At 37.4% G+C, this 20,321-nt stretch overlaps 1 protein-coding gene across 3 annotated transcripts in view; it reads left to right on the forward strand.

Annotated features, from left to right (window-relative positions):
* LOC129739106 (protein roadkill) overlaps positions 1-20,321 on the forward strand; it is a 221,105-nt gene that overhangs the window by 72,763 nt on the left and 128,021 nt on the right. The window contains exons 1-2 of one of the 3 annotated variants that reach the window (XM_055730519.1): positions 9,043-9,361; positions 10,442-10,910. The exons of 1 other annotated variant lie outside the window; for it this stretch is intronic. In XM_055730519.1, coding sequence (XP_055586494.1) covers positions 10,897-10,910 — 14 coding nt within the window. In that variant the 5' untranslated portion in view covers positions 9,043-9,361; positions 10,442-10,896. Of the gene's footprint in view, positions 1-9,042; positions 9,362-10,441; positions 10,911-20,321 lie in introns of those variants that run through there. One more of the 3 variants, XM_055730524.1, reaches the window with a different exon arrangement.

Below are 20,321 nucleotides of genomic sequence, written 5' to 3' on the forward strand. Positions count from 1 at the left end.
AGTAATAAGAGATTTTACCGTTTGAATTCCTTTGCGGTCTTTGGTTTGTAAAATTCCGTTTAGCTAGCATTTTTGTTTGTTTAGGCAACGGAATGTCTTAGCCAATACTCCGATCTTCAACTATTTTGTTAGTTTAAAAGATCACGGATAGTATGTACAAAATTTAAAATGAACATTTTTCAGCAATGAATTTTTTTCATTGTTTTTTAAAGCGTTCTATTTAAAATTGACATCATATTAAATTAAAACATATTTAAAAAAGCCTCATTTTTTTAATTTCACAAAAAATAAAAAATAAAAATTGCTACCAAAACGATGCCAAACATAGTTTTGAGTGACACATTTTACAATGACGTAGAATCAGTTTCAATTTTCTGTAAAACAAAATTCTCTAGCCGTAGATTTTTCAAATAGCTAAATCTTTGAATAAAAAAAAGATAAATAATCCAAAATTCTTCAAATGGTAACATTTAAACTTCTGATACCGTTCGCAAAAAATCAGTGCAAATTCAGTTAATTTCTATTTTATCCCTTTGTTATGGTTCCTCTGGCCACAAATGTTGACCGATTTAAATTATGTTCAATTTGTAGGAAATTTATTGTAGTTTATCTTCATTTTTAAACTAGGTCAATATGTTTTAATGAACAATCTGTGGTTGGTCACGAATGAAAAAAGTCCCAGCTTACAATTTCTTGCAAGTTTATTGTATTGAGCTGATTCAACAATACTTGGAATAGTTATGAATAAATCTATCCACGAATGAACAAATATTTAAGGGTTGACTTTACTTATAAATAATATGCCTGAATAAAACCATTTGTAAATAAAAAAAACTCAATTATTATGTTCATAGAACATACTTGTTCTAGCGTTTAAGTCTTCCAAGCCAGAGATCATGAGATCGAGTCTGGGTTGCGACATACTCTTTCTGTGGTTTTAGCATTTGTAAGATGCTACTTAAGTCTCAACCTCAATCAATCGAATTTCCAAACATTCAAACAACTACAAGAGCCAAGAACGAAGAATAGGAAGATGAAAACTTTATCATTATTTGTAAACCATTTTTTTATTTCGATGAAAAATAACTTTTTTTTTCGTTTTTGTGCAATGTGGATTTTATGTTTTTTTTTGCATGTAAGATTTTTCCGATATATTCCATGTTTTTCTAATTTTTTTTAGGGGAGAGTGGGGTATCGTGGGCGATGGGGAAACGTGGGCCACTTTTAATATCTCAGATGTGTGTTGAGATAAAAATCTCAAACCAACTGTCATCGTCGTCGCTTTGCGTGAGCATATATTCCTATATGTTGTTGACTGAAATACGCATCCAATGCTTCTTTTATTTATCAAGCTAAAAAAAGTTAGAAAAATTTACTTACATAATTAAAAAAACACCCGCTAATTTCATCGATGGAGAACCTAAAGTGCATAACAAAAATATGCTCATACGCTTATGATCTTAGTTTTGTCATGATCTTTCACATGGAAAAGGAATTTTTGATGAAAAATCAATAAGTCACACAAACGCAACCAATTTGCAAATCATTGCTTGTGGGGAATCGTGGGCCACTCATCTTGAATCACCTATATTTTTGTGTTTTTTTACACATCCAGAACTTTAAATACGTTTTACCTATCTGTTAAGTTTTCTTATGCCAAATGAAAAGTTATGAAAAATACTTTGTCCATCATATATAAGAAGTTTTGCCAAAACGTTCACGAGCCAGGTTTTGGAATGTATGCGATCATACACAGCTCTTTTTTTATTTCATCATCTGAAATTGCTTTTAAATAACGAAATGAATTAGGAAATCACAGTTTTGGGTAAACTCATAAACTTTGCATGTTATTTGTTCAATTTAGATTTGGTGGCCCACGATTCCCCACCATTTTTCAAAATCCAAAAAAAAAGCTATTTTTCAAACATTTAGAATTTGGGGAAAATAACTTATTAAAAATTTAAAAAAAATACCTTATGATACTTTGAAAATATAGAAAACCATACCATTTTTTATTTTCATTTTATCTTTTATAATAAAGAAGTTATGGAACAACGAAAAAAAGTGGCCCATGATTCCCCACTCTCCCATACTATCAACCCCCTTGTGATGTCTTAACTGCAAGTGACAAGAAAAGGATATCGAATTTGGCCCTAATAAGAAATAGTTTAACAACAATTTATCTTTTGATCGTGTTCATTCTCTAAGTATGAAATTTTCAATAAAATAAGATCTTTCCCCTTTGTTCAAAATACCTCAAGAAAAAAAAACATTCAATTTCAAATGTAAAATGTCTAGAATACATCTATCCGTCGATGTATATAAATATGTTGAAATTCAATGAAAGTTTGCTATGGGCTTGTGATATAGCTCAGTTGGCAAGTCAGTTGCTTTCTGAGCCGATGTCCGTGAGTTCGAGCCCAAGAGTAAACATCGATCACAGTTGTACCGGCAAAGTTTTTCAATGAGTTGTCCGCCAATTTCATCGTTGATATAAGTCGCGAATCACATAAAGGTGTTAAAACGACTATAATCGAACAAAATGAAAGTTTGTACCGCTTCATCGAATCTTCCGATAAGAAAAAAAAATTACTTTAAAAAAAAGACATCCAACTTTTGCTTTGCTTAGATATGTTTCATTTATCAATGAACCGATTTTCTTAACTCAAATTTTAGTTTTTTTGACGTAAATTTGATTATTATTTTCAAAGAACATACTTGGTCTCCTAAAATCCCAATTTCTTCTGTATATTAATGATGATAATTATGTTCGAAATGTTCGTTTCGGGTCATATTGACCCGAACAGCTTTGGAGAGTTAAAAGGGATTAAAGCTTTTATGATTGATTTTTTTTATTTTTTGAAAATCGAGAATTTTGTAAGACTATGTGGAAAAACAGTCTGGAAAAAATCGGGAAATCCAAAATCAAAATTGAATGGCTTTAAAATCGCGAAAAAACGCTTTTAAAAGCCAGAAAATGCATTTAAAATGTTGTGATACCAAATTTATGTCCAAGTCGGGAAAAAACGCTTACAAAGGCCAGAAACTCGTTTTAAAGATGTGATACCAATTTAAGGTCTGAATAGCGAAAAAACGCTTCTAAAGGTCAGAAAACGCATATTAAAGTTGTAAAAAAAAAATCCGCATTACGGTCCAAATCGTGAAAAAACGCTTCTAAAGGCCAGAAAACGCATTTTTAAGTTGTGATACCAAATTGAGTCCTAAATCGCAAAAAACCCTTCTAAACGCCAGAAAAAGCTTTTTTAAGATGTGATACCAATTGAGGTCTAAATCGCGAAAAAAACGCTTCTAATGGCAAGAAAACGCATTTTAAAATTGCTATACAAAATTTAGGTCAAAATCGCATCAAAACGCTTCTAAAGGTCAGAAAACCAAATTACGGTCCAAATCACGAAAAAAGGCTTCTAAAGGCCAGAAAACGCATTTTAAAGTTTTGATACCAAATTGAGGTCTATATAACCCACCCTCCCAGAGTTTAACGTTTTCTTCGGCAAAGATACCTACAAATCTGTTGAAACCCTGTTGTAGAAGCTTCTTAGCAAATGTAACATTTCCTACCTCCTCGGAACCTTGAAAGCGAGGCCGCACTGCTCGTATCCAACGGCCCACATTGTGAGTGACCCTTCAAGCCCTTTCTCCGCACCTGCGTCTCCTATCCATTCGGAGGAGAGTGTTCTTAAAATCTCATTTTTATGCTTGATGCTACATATTATGCTTCGGACTAGCTCCCCAAATACACACCCAACAACAACAACACCCAACAAACTGTAGAGCGCCCCATTTTTGCGCGAGTATTCCGACTGACGAAGGTAACAACGTTTTGTGAATGTGGTACAACTGCTCTTATTTTTCTCCAAGTATTAGTGTAGTTGTGTTGTTCGACTAAAGGTGGCCCCACATTCGTCGTAGTAATAATAAAAACAAGCTCCCCCACATGGGAGCCGGACTGAAATATCGCTGGTACATTCACACCGACAAACGCGCCGTTCACTCTAAAGAGCGCATATGGTGGAGGTGACCCTCTGTTGAATGTTCAACATGCTCTCCGTTTTGTTTTCCCAACACCTAGTGGGTAGTAATACAGTAGATACACATAATCATCATCATCGTCATCATCATTTCAAGTTTACTGCTGCTGTTCATGGTTAAAGTAGTCGATCTGTTTCCACTGAGACGGTGGGTTTCGTTTTTCCTTTTTTCATTGACTTTATGGAGACTGAACGTGTTCCCAGCCTTCCTGATTTCAGTTTTTGTCGATGTTACATCGTTTTAATCAGAAATAATACACTGAATCTTCAGTTTACAATATGAACTATTTATCTTATCGTTCGTTTTTTTTGTGAAATATTGTTAAACTGGTTGTTGAATATCTTTATTGTTTCTGGTAATGCTGTTTAAACACACTGGAATTACCTTTGCAGCGATTGATCTTCCATTCATGCTAAATAACGCTCCTTCATGTTCCCGATTACTCATATTTCAATTAAAAAACTGTTGGTCCTTTAACTTGAAAAATAACTTTTTTTGTTTCGGTTATAGTCGTTTTAACATCTTTATGTCATTCGCGACTTATATCAATAATGCAGTCGGCGGACAGTCATTGAAAAACTTATCCGGTACTACTGTGATCGATGTTTACTCTTGGTCTCGAACTCACGGACATCGGCTCAGGAAGCAACTGACTTGCCAACTAAGCTATATCACAAGCCTCCTTGAGAAATAACCCAAAATACTGCATTCTTACAGTTTATCGATACACCCAGATCCGAGGTTTATCACTTAAGATGTAACTTTTTAAATCCGAATAGAAACGACATACACTTTACGTGAAGCTGTGTTATCCGTCCGAAAGTCGTTAGGTAGCAGGTCATTCGGCCGATGGACGTTATGCTTAGTGGGTCACACAGCCGAAGGTTATCAAGACGAAGGCTGTCTAGCCGAAAAGATGTTTTGCTGAAAGGGTGTTAAGCCCCGTCGCTCAAGTAACAATTTTAGCTTTATTATGGAACTATAGCATTCAATCTTCATAAAAAGCTAAAGCACATTCTATACACCACCAAAACCCTAATAAAGCTAAAATTAGGCTATTTGGTTATTCTAGTAACGTTATCATGACTAATTTTTTAATATGTATATTTATTTCCGGCAAATCAATCTTATTATGTTTAACAAACGAAGTTTATTTTTAAACCGACGTTTCGATGTCGTATGATATCATCTTCAGGGGTTCTACAATTATTTATGTGTAATTATAAAATTTGTGTGTGATATTCGCTTATTTTTAACTCTACTTACAAAAATTGTCGTTGTTATTGCTTTTGGAAAAAGCGTACTGTTTGAATTTGTCCGTCACTAGTTTCACTGTGAAAAATGATAAAACTAAGTAAAGGCGTCTAGAATTTAAATTTAAATTTGAAATCTCACCGGTTATTTATATAAAAAAGGTTGGGTGAATTTAGGCGGTAGAGTTTTGTATAACTGTTGTTTCAACTGTGTTCTTTCTATCTTTTTTATGGTTAGTTTTCTTGTAGTTTGACTTGTGTAAAATGTCCAAAATTGAAGCAAATATTGTGTTCAAGTTTTTTACATCGGTTCTTTGGTTCACAGTGTGTGGTGTATTGAATATGTGGCACATTTCCAAAAAATTTAGAGTGTGTTTGTTAAAACTGGAATCTAGTATGCGTGTCTTATCGAGATTGAATGTGTGGCCTGTAGCTATGATGTGTTCTATTAGAGCTGTGTTATCTTTCTCTCTATTTTTTGTGTTACCTAAGTCGTCGTTGGATGTTGTTTCTATTGTTTTTGTTTTGGTCGCTCCTTCTCCTCGTTTTTGTTTTAGCATTTTGATGTTACTCCGATGTCCCGATATTCGTTGCTCTAGTGTGTTTCTCGTTAAACCGATGTAGACACAGGGGCAAGGTTCTTCGCAAGGGATCTTGTAAATGATGTTGGATTTTTCTCCGATACATTTACTATCTTTGACCTTGCTAAACAGATCGCCCACTGTCATATTCCTCCTGCTGGCAATTCGTACGGTCGGGTAGTCGGTAGATAAGCATCGTATCAGTCGTTCAGTGAGCATCGGCACGTAAGGTACTGATCGATACACAACCTCATGATCAGTTGGATGGATGGAGTTTTCAGGCGGTGATTTTAGCTGATTTGGATGGATGATTGTTATTGCTGATCTCGGCTGCGCTGTGTGGATTTGGTTGCGATGACATTCTGGCTGGTGTGGATATGGGATGCTGGTGGGTGGATTTTCCTGCTGATGCGGCTGTGATGTTGATAGTGTGTTGTTAGTGGATGGGCTGGTTGATGTTGAGCGGTTGAAATTCGGGTTGGCTGTAGTTATGATGTTGACTGATGGTTCCGGCTGGTGTGGATATGAGTTGTTTGTTGATAGTGGATTGTTCTGTTGAAGGGGTTGTGATGTTGATTGCAAGTTGCTGATGGACGGGTTGTTAGGTGCTGAGTGGTCGGGATTCAAGTTGGTTGAGGCTGATGGTTGTTGTTGTTGTCTGGATTTACGTTGTTGGATGATTTGATTTTCGTTGATCATTCTGTTGATCAATGTTCTGGGGAAATCATTCTGTCGTAGATGGTGATGTATGAGGTGAAAAATATTTTGATTTTCATCGTTTCGTGATAGTAGTGCGATTCTGTTGATAAAATTGTTGGCAACGTTCATTTTGTGCTTCATTTGGTGGCACGAGTGCCAGTTTAGCATTCTACCGGAGGCAATTGGTTTAATATACCATTCTGTTTTCAGGTTTTGAGCTGAATCGCGTACTACTATCATGTCCAGATATGGGAGGCGGCCTTCGATTTCCTTTTCCATTGTAAATTGTAGGCGTTTTTCTTGATCGTTGAAGATTTGCAGAACCAAGTCACAGCTGTTTTCCGGAATTGTAAGGAATAAGTCATCTACATATTTCCGAATGAATGGAATTGGAAAAGGAAGTTGTTTAAGCGCTCTGGAAATAACGGTGTCGAGCACTAATTCTGAAAGAATTGGACTGATTGGGCTGCCCATGGCTGTGCCATATTCCTGGATAAAGTATTTCCCCGCATATTGAAAGTACGCTGCGTCCATCGACATCGAAACGTCGGTTTAAAAATAAACTTCGTTTGTTAAACATAATAAGACTGATTTGCCGGAAATAAATATACATAACAAACATACAGTCGACATCTCGTAAAACCAACATTAATTTTTTAATCTTCGATAAAATCCTTAATCTGTAAAATTTTGATCACCAAAACTTTTATAAAGCTTTGGTAAAGCATGTTAACGAAAGAAAAAAGATAATTTCGCTACCTGACGCCATCTAGAAATCTAAGATAGCGGCTTCCGCTTAACTTTAAGATACTGTAAATGACTTAAAATCGTACGAAACTCTGAAAATATTGATATCAAGCGACACGGCTAAACAAGAAGAAACCAGTTATCGCTTTCGTACGCCATCTTGAAATCCAAGATTGTAGCTTTTGTTTATCTTTAAAATGCTGTTAATCAATGAAAATCGCATGACACCTCCACAATATTGGTATAGGGTAAAAGGACTAAACTAGAAAAAGTCCAATTATTCTGACGCCATCATGGAATCCAAGATGGCAGCTCCCGATTAACTCTAAAATGCTGTAAACGACTTAAAATCACATGAATGCCCCACAATATGAGTATTGGGTTAGAATGCTGAACGAGTAGCAACAAATTACGCTATCTGACGTCACCCAAGAAGGTTTGAAAAGAAACGATTTCAAGATGGTGATAGCAAAATTCGACTTGTACTCGTTGAGCCCTTTGAAATAATACCCATATTCCTAGGGTATGATTTTCAGTCATTTGCAGCATTTTTAAGTTGAGAGTATGAAACCATCTTGGATTTCAAGATGACGTCGGTCAACGATATTCAACTTCTACTCGTTTAGCCCTTTCACCCACCCATATTGTGGGAGTTTCATGAGATTGTCAGCCATTTAAAGCTTTAAAATGGAAAATGGAAGCAGCCATCTTGGATTAATAATGGCGTCAAGTAACATTTTTTTCTCCTACTAGTTGGACACTTTCACAAAATACTCATATTGTAGATATTCATACCCCTTCCGGTGATTTGAAGTATTTCAAATATTTTTATATATTTTTTTTATTTAACTCAAAAATAACACACATAACTTATCAAAAATGTGTAAAAACGGGAAAATGTGTCCTGTTTTGACATCTTGATCGAGAACTGTCACCTAATTTTACTGCGTGCCTTTACAGAACAGGCAAAAAGCTTGAAACAAACTTTTTAGTTTAAGTTTTATTGGAGTTTTAATAGAGCATTCAGAACTTCAACAGTATATTTAGTAAAAGCTTTATTAGCGTTTTCAGAACTACCTGGAAACAAATGATCGAATCTAGAATGTAAGCTTTTTTATGACCATAATAAAGCAGTTATAAAACTAGCAGTATATAAAATGCCATAATAAAACCATAATGAAACTTTCAAATGCTAGTTGGCTTAATCTGTGTTATTTGGGCGCCTAATGACCATACGGCCTAGTTAGTTAAAATCCCAAAAAAAAAACAAAAAACAATACGGCCTAGTGACCATTCGGTCGAACATTCATTTGGCCTGACGATCGTTCGGCCTACCGTATATTCAGCATAATGACCGTTCGGCCTGAACATTTTCGATCAAAAAACTTTTGACCTTATGTCCCATCTTTCTGATCTGATAACCCATTCGACATAGCGACCTTAAAATAGTATATTTTGACCTGGATTTGATGAATCCTATCTGGTTTGTATCGTATCCCGAATAATAAAATATTGGAATCAGTTGGCCGCACTGTAGTGCCATCTATCTTCACTTCTCTCTCTCAGCTCAGTCAAGGTGTTCAATGTGAACGAAGAGACCGAAGGAGAGGACCCACCAAAGCAATCAAAACGAATTTGTGCGAGAGAAATGCGCGCACCATCGTTCTCTGCGGCTCTCAACGGCCAATCCCGTCAGTCGCCAATGGTTGCGTGCACGGTCAAGAAGTGTGTTGCACTGTCGTCGAGAGGAAACGAGCGAAACGATACCCGATAGCGTTTTCTCGATTCGTTCGAAGATTGTTGTTTTATTGTGCTCCTTGCTGCTGTTTGAAAATCGAACAAAATTTTAGGGTTTTTGGAATCTGCACCCATCGATGGTGTTCGTCCGTCGGTGTGTTTCTCCCGTTCCGATTTGAGTGTTACTCCTGCCTGGCTGCTACACTGATTGATTGTTAATACCAAGGTCATTCACGAACGGCGAGTCTACTGACGTATTGTTCGGGCAGCTCTGGAAATAATCGTCGGTCGAGGGTTTGTGTCAATGTAAAATTAGTGTCTTTGCGGAGTAGATATATTTTGCTGTTCGAAGGCGACGTGAAAAGTTCAAGGTTCTATCAGAGCCGTTTGCTGTTTATGTATGTTTGAATCGGTTTGGAGAGTGCCTCTCTAACCTTGATAGTTCTGTACCAACCAGCCATTGGAGCTGTTGCGATGTTCAAAGTTTGTCGCCGTTGATGTTATAAGCATACAAGTGAAACTGACACGAGTTCTCGAGACGTCAGAGAAGGTCGAAGCAAAACACGTGTATATCGACTAGATAGTTTTTACTGTTGTTTGGTTTGCGTAGACACCGTCGAGGTTCTTAGTGAATTGTGCCAAAAAAGTGGTCGATTTGTATGTTTTCTGTAACCCGAGCACCCTCTGCCAATTCTACTGATGACGAAATCTCTTGAATGTCAAGTGATCAACCAGTTCAGCAGCGGCCCGACTCTTAGAGCACTTCGACCGAGTAGATGGATGTGAAGGAGGAATAAAAAAAAAGAATTAATTACGGAAGAACCTTGGAATCGTTTCGAGAGTCAGTGAAGCGCAACTGTCAAAGTTTGTGTGTCCGTTTGTGTTGGTGTTGGTAGCTGATTGCATACACGAACGCGTGAACCTGTAGAAGTGGTACACGTGTTCGCATCAGTGTTGGTAGAAAAATATCTTAACTACTAACCCTCGGTATCACGGCTATTCACTGGCTGAGTGGAAAAGTGTGTGGCTTTGAGTGTATGTAAGCAAAGTTTCGTGGCCAACACATACCCTACAGTTTGCTGAGGCAGATGTACTTGAAATGCTAACGAAAATATTATGATACATTCTACGCTTACTACTAACAGCGAGCTAAGCGTGGTAACCATGAATTATGCTTCATCGTGCCAGAAACGTCAACTTCAATGATAAGCCCTTCCAATTCTCCTTTTCCAAAAAACGGCTAGGTTGACGAATCTCACCTGGTTGAATTTCGGCCGTGGGCGTGATATGTGTTAGATTGTGTAGCAATGACAGCCCCTGTTGGAAAGCTATCAATCGTATGAGTTGTAACCAAAAGGTTTATACTATTTTTAGAGCAAAGGTGTTGGGGGAAAAAGATTCCTTCTGATTATCAACGAAAAAGTGTGTGCTCGATTGCAACAACCAATATACAACCTTCAACTATTCTATAAATCGATAATCACTAAGCTTTTGAAACATAAAAAAAAGATCATTCGTGTGAAAGTGAAGTTATAAACGTGGAATTTGAAATTGCCAATACAGGTTTCCATCAACGTAACCTGAGATTTCCGAGTGAAATCACTATTTCGCGATACGTTTTCTCCGGTTTGGAAGCTAGTGTCTTTGAAGTGTTTGAAGTTTGAAGTGAAACAAATAATACACCTCCCTTGGCAGCACCGGAGAGCAGTGCCTCGTTCGATCGCGATTCGAGTTTCTCTTTTCTTTCTCTTCGCTGACACCGTGGTCCCAGAAAACTAGCCACCGTGGATACCATATCGTTACCCCTCGGTGGATTATCTCATGTTAGGATGGCTCTAGCAAGGTGAGTAACAGTGTTGGGCCGTTTTTGTCCCGAAATCATGAAACCTAGATTAAGACTAAACTTAAGAGTTACAATTTGATACTGCTTATACATTTTACTTAATCATACCACAATCAATTGACACCAATTTGTGGAAAAACATGCTGATAGAATTGAGGGTGCTTTCAACAAAAACAAGTATAGCTGGTATGTGCTGAAATAAAAAATCGGAACAAAGGTTTTCACAAAAGACTTTTCGTAAACGGGAGAACTATGGAACAGAAAACTGAATAAAATTCCCCATTTTTTTTAAATATGCAGCTTAAATTTTGTAGCAAAAATGTCATCAAAAGTCTCTTCGAGTAAGAAAAATAATCAGGAGTATGGCTCTCTTTTTAGTGAGTTGTGCCAACGTAAGACTACACAATTGACACACGATGTATTACACGACATCACGACGACACGAAGCTTGACGTTCCTCGTCAAATAGCTATAGCGAAGCTGGAGAGGCTGTAAATTAGCGGATCTTTATTGGATTGATTTCGCAGTTACCTTATTGGACGCGAATTCTCTGTAAGATCTGATAACTCGTGTTTCAAACGATTCTCTGTCACATTAGGAGTGCCTCAAGGGAGTCACCTAGGGCCAGTAGTGTTCCTGATTTACTTCAATGACGTTCTTCTACGACTCGGCTTCTACGACTTCTACTTCCAAAACTCGCCTATGCTGATGATGTTAAGATTTTCTACATCATTAAATGTTCTGGAGATAATCTCATGTTGTTTTGATATACGTTCTATATATATTATAGAATGATCGTATGAAAGTTGAAAAAAAAAAACAACATTTACCTACCAAAGTGGAGGCAATATACATACTTAAATTGGATTTTTTTCTAAAGCGACGAAAACTATACCAATTGGGCGTTATCCGACACCTTATCCGTACCTATCGGAAGAATGCAAAAGAGCGCAAGATTTTACTCTCATAGCCTTCAAATCGTTGCCGGCGACAATCAGGGTTGCCAACATTTTTTTTAAAATCTGGGACTGCTGAAATAAAAATCAGACTACGTCTAAGTGACGGAAATGTCGCTCAAAATTTTGACCTTTTCCTTTGTTTTGGTCATCGCTCCTCATTTTCTCTTCAGCAATAGCAATGGTACCTAATCCAGTTCCTTACTACCCATTTTTCACCACATTCGCAAAAATCAGGCATATTTTCAACAATCAGGGTAATTCAATGGCTTATCAGGTTGCCAGACTGAGCCTTGGGAAATTAGGCAAATCCTGAAAAATTAAGCACATTGGCATCTCTGACGACAATATTTTCCAGTTCTCTAATTGGTCAATATTACTCAATTCCCATCTGATTTTTAGCCATCTGGATACACTGCTGGTTGCAAAGAGAACATGACGATGATTTTCTCACTTGAAGCTCGCGCGGGAGCAAAATAATTTCAAAATTTTCAAACATAGCGGATTTCTATCATATCCGATTTAAACTGACTTCAGACGTCATTTTATACGATCTTTTCACTATGCAGTTGGAGTTGCCATTCGAAACACCATTTGCTGTACCTCAACAGACGCATTTCACCAGCTATAATTAACGCTTCCAGTATGTATTGTAAAACTACACAATTTTCTTCAAGGTGTGAAGTCATCATTCTGAACTCTCCTGCACTCTTTGTTTTTTTTTTTTTTCTTGATCGCTCTCTACTGCGAGTGGGATGTTATCGCCGCCGGCGTCTGCACAGAGTGAAGCTAGAACTGCTGAAAAATTTACTCTGAGGTGCTTTTATTTCTGTCGCCTCTGAAATTCCACCCATGCCTGATCATAATGAGCCACAATTGAACTTGCAAGCCCTGTTTCTTACGGGGTGCATATTTAAATTATTAGGTTGATTTATTTATATGATCCAAAATTTAATATTAGATTCCTTTTCTTTCAGAAAATAATCCCGCAGGTTTAGGTACTCGATCTCAGGAGCAGGAGCACTCTATGAGAGACGAACAAGAGTGGAACAAAGATTATATGTCTGTAGAAAGAACAACTCTAACCTCTAACCATGGATGGCAATACTCCTCAGGTCGGCTTTTCTTCTGGAAGAGAGAGCAAATTTTTTCGCCTGCTCCCTCCAAACTGTGCGAGGAGAGAGAAATCGCACTGCAACCAAGAAAGAGATTGTCAACACATACTTCACTCACACATACAAACCATAAAAAGCCTTATTGAAATAGACAAACCATATCGATTGAACATTTCATTTACAGAAAGACATAAATCAGATTCAGGAGAAATTCGTCAATTTAAAACACTTTTAGGTAATAAATAAAATATGATTATTGAAAAATTGGGAAAACAGAAATGGTATCAACAGTAAAACAAAAATAAAAAAAACCATAGATTTTTATGATATTTCCCACTTATGATCTATTTTGTTACTGGTTCGGAGCAGATTTTTTGTTGGTTTAAAATACATTTTTTTAAATAGTAAAGATTTGAATGTGGCAACGCTGACATCGGCGAAGTTTTTTTTTAAATTTACTCTGAGGTGTATGAATAAAACACTAGGGCGTTCTTGGCTAGAATTATCTTTCTCCCACTCAGATGCGAAAGCTTTCGCACTTGCCGCCGTCCGAGTCGCTCACGGCTCGTGTAAATTCGTATAATGAGTGGAGCACAATCAGCGAAAAGAGGATTACACTCGGAAACCGAACTGAAAAGAGTGTTGTTTTCTACAGGCACTTTGTTGTTTGGAGGCAGCCGACCAACCATGCCTCTAACTCAGGCAAAAATAACTCTATTCAATGGCAACGAAACTCCGCTGATCCTTCATTTCAACACGTCAATTTTCGTACTTGCCCTTCACGAGCACTCTTTTAAAGACAAACAAGAGATAGCCCCAAACCCTTTCCAATTTAATTCGAAATTGTAGGATTATTCTTCCCTAAATTTTAACTCTTACTCTGACTACAATGAGGAAAGTTTACTTTTTTTAGCATATTTATCGTAGCAATATCTTAGTAAGGAATCGAAAAACCAGCCAGTGTTGAGCGAAGCTCACTGCTCACAAACGCGGACTGAGCCCTTGTCCTTTTGGATGTATTGCCAAAGAGTCTGATTCAACCGAAAATGTTTTTCAACGTTTCCATGGCTGATTAGCGCCATCCTCAAGGAAAACGAGATACAAGCATAATAATTTGAGAAAATTTTACAGTGTTGAACATTTTATATCTTCTTGGCAACAATTTAATATTACAGTTGCAATTTCTGATAATTGATTTTGAAATACCATTCCGTTTTCAAGCGAATGAGAAAAAAATGTGTCACAGAGCGCTAAGCAAGGAGCCATCGTTGCCGCGGAATGAGCTTTGAGTTGCACTTCTGAACGGCTTATTATCAACGGAGGGAGAGCTCCGACGATGCCAGAACGAAGATGACTGGCAACAATATCAACGTTATAAAAAAAAAAGAGAGCACCACCGACAGGAGAACAAGACAAAAAGTAAAATAATAAAATGCCGCTTCGAATCCGAACCAGACGGGCCCGGTCGTTTTGAGGACAAATTCATAAATATGGAATATCGTTCGCTGATGCGTCCGGCATCATCTTTGGTTTGGTGCGCGCGAGGCGGAAACGGACCAGCCGCAGCTCTTCTGAATGGTTGAGAAGTGGGTCCCGCGGGGCGAAACTTGTCTTGAGCCGTCATTTCAAACGGCGCGGCAAGGTGTGACTCGGTGGCGGTGGGGACGTTCTTGTTCGCGTTTTCGGGAAGATCTGCTGTGCATTGAACTCCGCGCTTCCAAACGAACTCGCTGGTCCATGACGGCAACTGACCTGCTTGTCCGGGCCATCACGGTGGATGGATGGATGGATGGATGAACAACAAGAAGAAGTTAAAAGATACAACTCGGTCGGCAGATTTCGAAACCTGGATTGAGTCGTGTGGATTTGGCCGATCGAAGGGGTAGGACTCCATCCGGTTTGTCTGCCGATGTAGACCACTTGTTTGGCGACCGTTAAACGAGCTCTTATTTTTATTTGTTTGAGGTACCGGAACACTCAACAGGGTCAGCACAATGAGCTCACTCCGCATGATCGCTAATTAATGTACCCGAAGATAAGATAAGAGCCGTCTGAAGGTTTTGGCTACTCAGTTTTTTGGGGGTGCCTTGAATGTCCGGACACCAACAACAGCAGTAATAACAACAAGTGTTTTCTTTATAGCACGATGAATGATGATGATGATGGCAATGAACGTCAATGCGAGGAGAGCCTCTATAAATACACGATTACGGTGGCGGTGACCTGGGACTGGACTGGTCGTTGTTCTTTCTGCCCTGGCGGCCGGCCGTGTTATTGCTCTTATGAGAAACAAGCGAAAGAGTTCGAGCGCCGCGGCTCATTAACACGGGAGGCTATCTGCTTGCTGCTACTTGTAGGTATTTTATCTGCCTACATCAACAGGTTTCTTGCGGTCATACTCTTGACAGGGTCGTAAACAATTACCCGACACGCCGCCGTCAGCGCCCGACCTTCTTGCCGAATTTTGTTTCCAAATGGCTCACGGAATGTTTTGGAAAGGTAGCACTGACATATCATATCGTGAATGAGGTGCAGGTACATAGCCTTCGCGCCGAAACTTACATTACATGAGCTGCCCTAGTTAGGTTCATTTTGAAAGCCTTTGGTGGATTGAATTTGTTGAGTAGCTGCCGTCAGAAGGTGACAGAGGGTTGCCCGTTTTTCAGCAGACATTTGTTTATTTAATCAAAAGACCAAGTATAGGTCCAAATTATGACTTAAAATGGAAATAAAAAATATTCAAAATTTACATCTAACTAACGAGCCCCCAATATACTTCTAACTTTTCTTGGGAAAATATCCCTCAAAACGCCGAAGTCGAAGAGCTCAGAAAAGCTTTGAACGTTTTCTTAATACCGATGAAAGCACTATTGGCTGTTCAACCGAATGGGAACATACAGTTGAAGGTCCTGGTCCCCTCCTCTCTGGAGGGTCCTCAAAGGAATAGCATCCAGTAGCGTAGGACCATCGATTCGCGATGTCAGTCGATCGGCGACGAATGAGGCTCGTGTTTGGGCTTCAAAAGTGTCCGTGTCTATGAGACGACATTGATGTTCGTAGCTTGGCAGGTGAAACGAATCTTGCCAGTTTAGGAATAACGCAAAAAGCGCCGTTGGATAGCCACGAGCCGCACGATACCTTTCTGGTAGAAGGGACACCAAACAGCTGATGCGTATTCGAGGATGGATCGGCTCTTCAGGCAGTAGACGTCCTTGAAGTCCTTGGACTCGTATGTGCTTTGAACTCAAGCTTACGGTCGAGTATTACGCCCAGATCATTGATATGGTCCACCTGCGCAATTGACTCATCTTCTAAGAAATACTCCGCACAACAAGGCTGACGTCTTCGTGAGAAACTGATGACTGCACATTTATTGCGATTCAAAGGTAGGCAGTCGATGTCACACCAGTGTGCGAATAGATTGAATTAGTTTAGCAGGAAATCAATGTCGTCCTGACCGTTTATGATGTTGAACGGTTTAAGATCATCAGTATAAAAAAGTTTCGGGCCGTCTAGGAGTGAGAGCATATCGTTTAAATAGATTAAGAAGATAATCGGTCCTAGGCGACTACCTTGGGGCACACCAGAGGAAGCAGAGAACTGACTGGAGATAGAGTCTCATATGCGAAATGTTTATTTACGTCCAGTTATGTAAATCCGGAACCAGCCAAGAAAAGGTCCCCAGAATTCTGAGCGTCTAAGCTTACCACTTCCGGTATCGTGGTTCACCTTATCAAATGCTGCTGACAAATGGATATAAATGGCGTCGGTTTGAGACTTAGTAGCAAAACTTTCATGAGCATAGCAGGTGAAGACTAACAGCTTAGTTATCATGGAGCTTTTGGACATAAATCCATGTTGATCGATTGAACATTTGTGCTTACAGTACTAAAGATTCGGATTCATGACGACGAATTCGAACAGTTTGGAAATTGCACATAAAGCGGAAATACCTCTATGGCTTGGTTTTTACCGATATCAAATGATGCTTTACTGACACGATTTTGCAACTCTCTAAGACTAACAACTGATGATCATTGGGTAAAAAATAATACATTTTTCTCATACCAGCAGGTCTTAAACAAAATAAAATCACTGACATGTTCAAAAAGTTTCCTAGACATATAGTCTTTGTCACCGGTCCGTACACAGTAAACGGGAATCTACGAGTCCACCCATTCATTTGATCAATTCGGTTTTGGGATGATGACGCTTTCGGTAATCGGTTAATTTTTCCACCGAACTTCATTAATCGTTAATTAAATGACCGAAACTAGTAGGTTTTTCAACCGAAAGTCGCCATGTTTCAATTTATCGGTAAAAAGCGCCGCATCAATTTGATTATTCCTTTTTATTAACTTAACGAATTAACGAACTTTTACAATTTGTTCGGTAAAAATAACCGGTGGTTCGGTAAAAATGCAGAACGTTCATTCCAACTTTTCGGGAAGCAATGTCCATTCGAATCAAATTTAACAGTTTGATCAGTAAATATTACAGATAGTTTGGGTATTTTTTACCGCATAGTAGCCGTTTTAATCATAGTCTAGGCAGTTAAAAAAAACCGAACTGATGAACGAACGCTGCATGTTGAGAATTCGGTTAAATGATCTCCGAGTTCGTCGAGTACTGGAATCGACTGTAAAATAGATTTGAAACAGAATTTTTAATCTATAGATATACTAGCAGAATTTTCACAAGAAATAATGTTCATTCACATAGACAGTTAATCATTTTTTATGTTCATGGAACTGGATTGGTACCGTAAAATGGGGTGAATCGGGACAGTTTACGGACTATTTCCGTAATATTTCTGTCAAATCAAAGGAAAAAGTAGTTCAATTTTGAACAGCTATTTTTATTTACCTCCCACGTGGGGTAGAGACAATAGCTTATTAATCGACGAATACGTTCATTTAAGCTTCCACCATATTTAACGTTTTAAGCAGTTTTAATGAACTGCCTTTCTCTTTTTTTCTCCAAAATCATTTTAAAAGTATTCTTCACCGTATACCAAATAGACAGTCAGGGCACACCACTATTTTTAGTGTTTTAAAGATTAAAAATATTCATCGAATTCTGATTCGCAGCAACTTAAAATCATAGGGTTATGAATCTATTTTAAAAAAATCATTCAAAACTACAAATTACGTAGAGAATTACAGCATTTCTATTTCTTCCTTTAACTTACTTTTTAAAATTGAACCACGCGTTTTCAGAGTCTGTAAATAAATTTTGGATCTTCGATTTTGGTCTTGATTTTTTTTTATAATTTTCTCTCTTAGCTTTTGAACTTCTGAAGTAAAACATTTTTTTTTAAACTTTTCGATTTGAAATGTTTAGCGATGAAAAATGATTCAAATTCCTGGTTTGATGATAATAGAATAAGAAATTTAATTCAAAATTGTAAAATGGTAATCTGATTTTTTTTTTGCTTTTTCTCATTAATGTTAAAATTTTGGCTTAAGGAATATTTAATTTAATTTTTTTTAGCGTTGATTCAGTCATTTGATTTTTATTGTGACGTTGAATAAAATATCAGAAATGGAACTCAAATATTTTCTTCCCCAATCTTAACTATTTTTCATGATTTTTAAAATTTGTGTATAAACCAATGTTTAGTAGTTCATATTATCAAAATTTGTTCTTTTTCTTCTTAGTACTGATATTTGGGTGAAAACTTTCTCTGTTTTCAGATCTTAGTTGATATTTTTCTTGAGACTGTTTTTTTTTGTAAGCTTCTTGGGTTTGAAGGTGTTATTGAATCAAAACCTGTTTCTTACTTCTCATACTGAGTGTTGAATCGAATTTTGAGTTTTAGTTCTACAAAGTTTACGTTTAGTTTTTAAGCATCCAAGCATGAAAGAAAGAAGAGGAGTTTTTCTAACATTTCCTAATTTTCCGATTGTTTCTATTCAATGATGAAATTGGAATCACAAGTTGGATACCATTCTATTTCAAACATACTGAATACATTCTTGACATTTTATAAAAAAAATCTTTTAAATCAATTTAAGGTTGCCTTATACTGATTAGGTACAAGGTACGAGGTTCAAATAAAACGTTATATGTTCAGTTGTTTAGCGTACATATGTCATATATGTTGAACGACATTCTCGTAAATATTTTATCAACATTCTGACAATATGCGGGCATTTAATTTCAAAATATCGCATTTTAAGCTTCCAAAAACCACCAATGATTGTTTTGTTGAATTAGGGTTTTTAGTTTTGTTTTGTAAATAAAAAAAATTTGGGTTTTTTTTTTCAACAATATTTAGACAAATCCGGACAATCTACACGCTTTGGGTTAATCAGCTTAAAAAATTGTTGCCTTAATTCTGAAGCACAAATGACTATTCTCGGCAATATGCTACTTACCGGTTAAGTGCTTTTTTTTCTATCCTCATAAGGAAGATAACAAATCATCCAAGTATCCATTTTACTAGTGCCACGTGAAGTGGCTATGAAAATGGACGCCAAAACTTCCTACATAAAGATGGATGAGCGTCAGTAAGGCTTGATTGATTTTAGCGCTTCCCTTTTCCGGATGATTTGAATGACAAAAAAAAAAAAAAAGAAAATTGGGTGCCATGACTTCTATCTAATACGAATAAAAACTAAAAATTGATTATCAAATTCAACATAAACATTTTCGAAATAATCTCTCCGTCGTGTTCTGCTCTGCCCGAGGACGAACACAACAAAGAAAAATTGCCTGCGGTGGCTCTAAAAGCCTTCGTTCAATTTCTCGTGAAAATCACACAAGATCAGTCTCATTTGGTTCAAAAATTTCCAGTCAAGATTTGTCGGAACTATATTAAAATTGTTGGGAAATTGAGGGTAAAACGGCTTTAACTCCAGTGGAAATATATTAAAAACTGTAGGAAAATTAGGGGTAAACCAGCCGTAACTCCATTTTCCGATGTCTTCCTTCGATTTCTCAAAAAAAAAAAAAAATCACACAAGATAGGTTTCATTTGGTTCAAAATTTCCAAGTTCAAACTTACGTTTTTCATAACTAATTGAAAAATGTAGGGGACTCGAGGGTAAAATCAGCCATAACTTCATTTTCCGAAGCGTTTGGTAACTCAAACAGCCTTCACTTGATTCCTCGGAAAAAAATCACACAAGATACGTCTATTTTTTTCTAATTTACTAGTCTAAAGAAGTGTTTTTCCTGGATTGTCAACAAAATACAGGGGAATTAGGGAAACTATATTTTCATTGATTTGGTTCGTTGATATTGAACTGATTTTTTTCGCGGTTTATACACTTTTTCCCCCATTGTGCAACGTTTCGAATTTGTATCAATGCTTTCATCGATGAACGCTTTAGGAG

Source organism: Uranotaenia lowii, chromosome 1, assembly GCF_029784155.1.
Source record: "Uranotaenia lowii strain MFRU-FL chromosome 1, ASM2978415v1, whole genome shotgun sequence".
NCBI classification, from domain to species: domain Eukaryota; kingdom Metazoa; phylum Arthropoda; class Insecta; order Diptera; family Culicidae; genus Uranotaenia; species Uranotaenia lowii.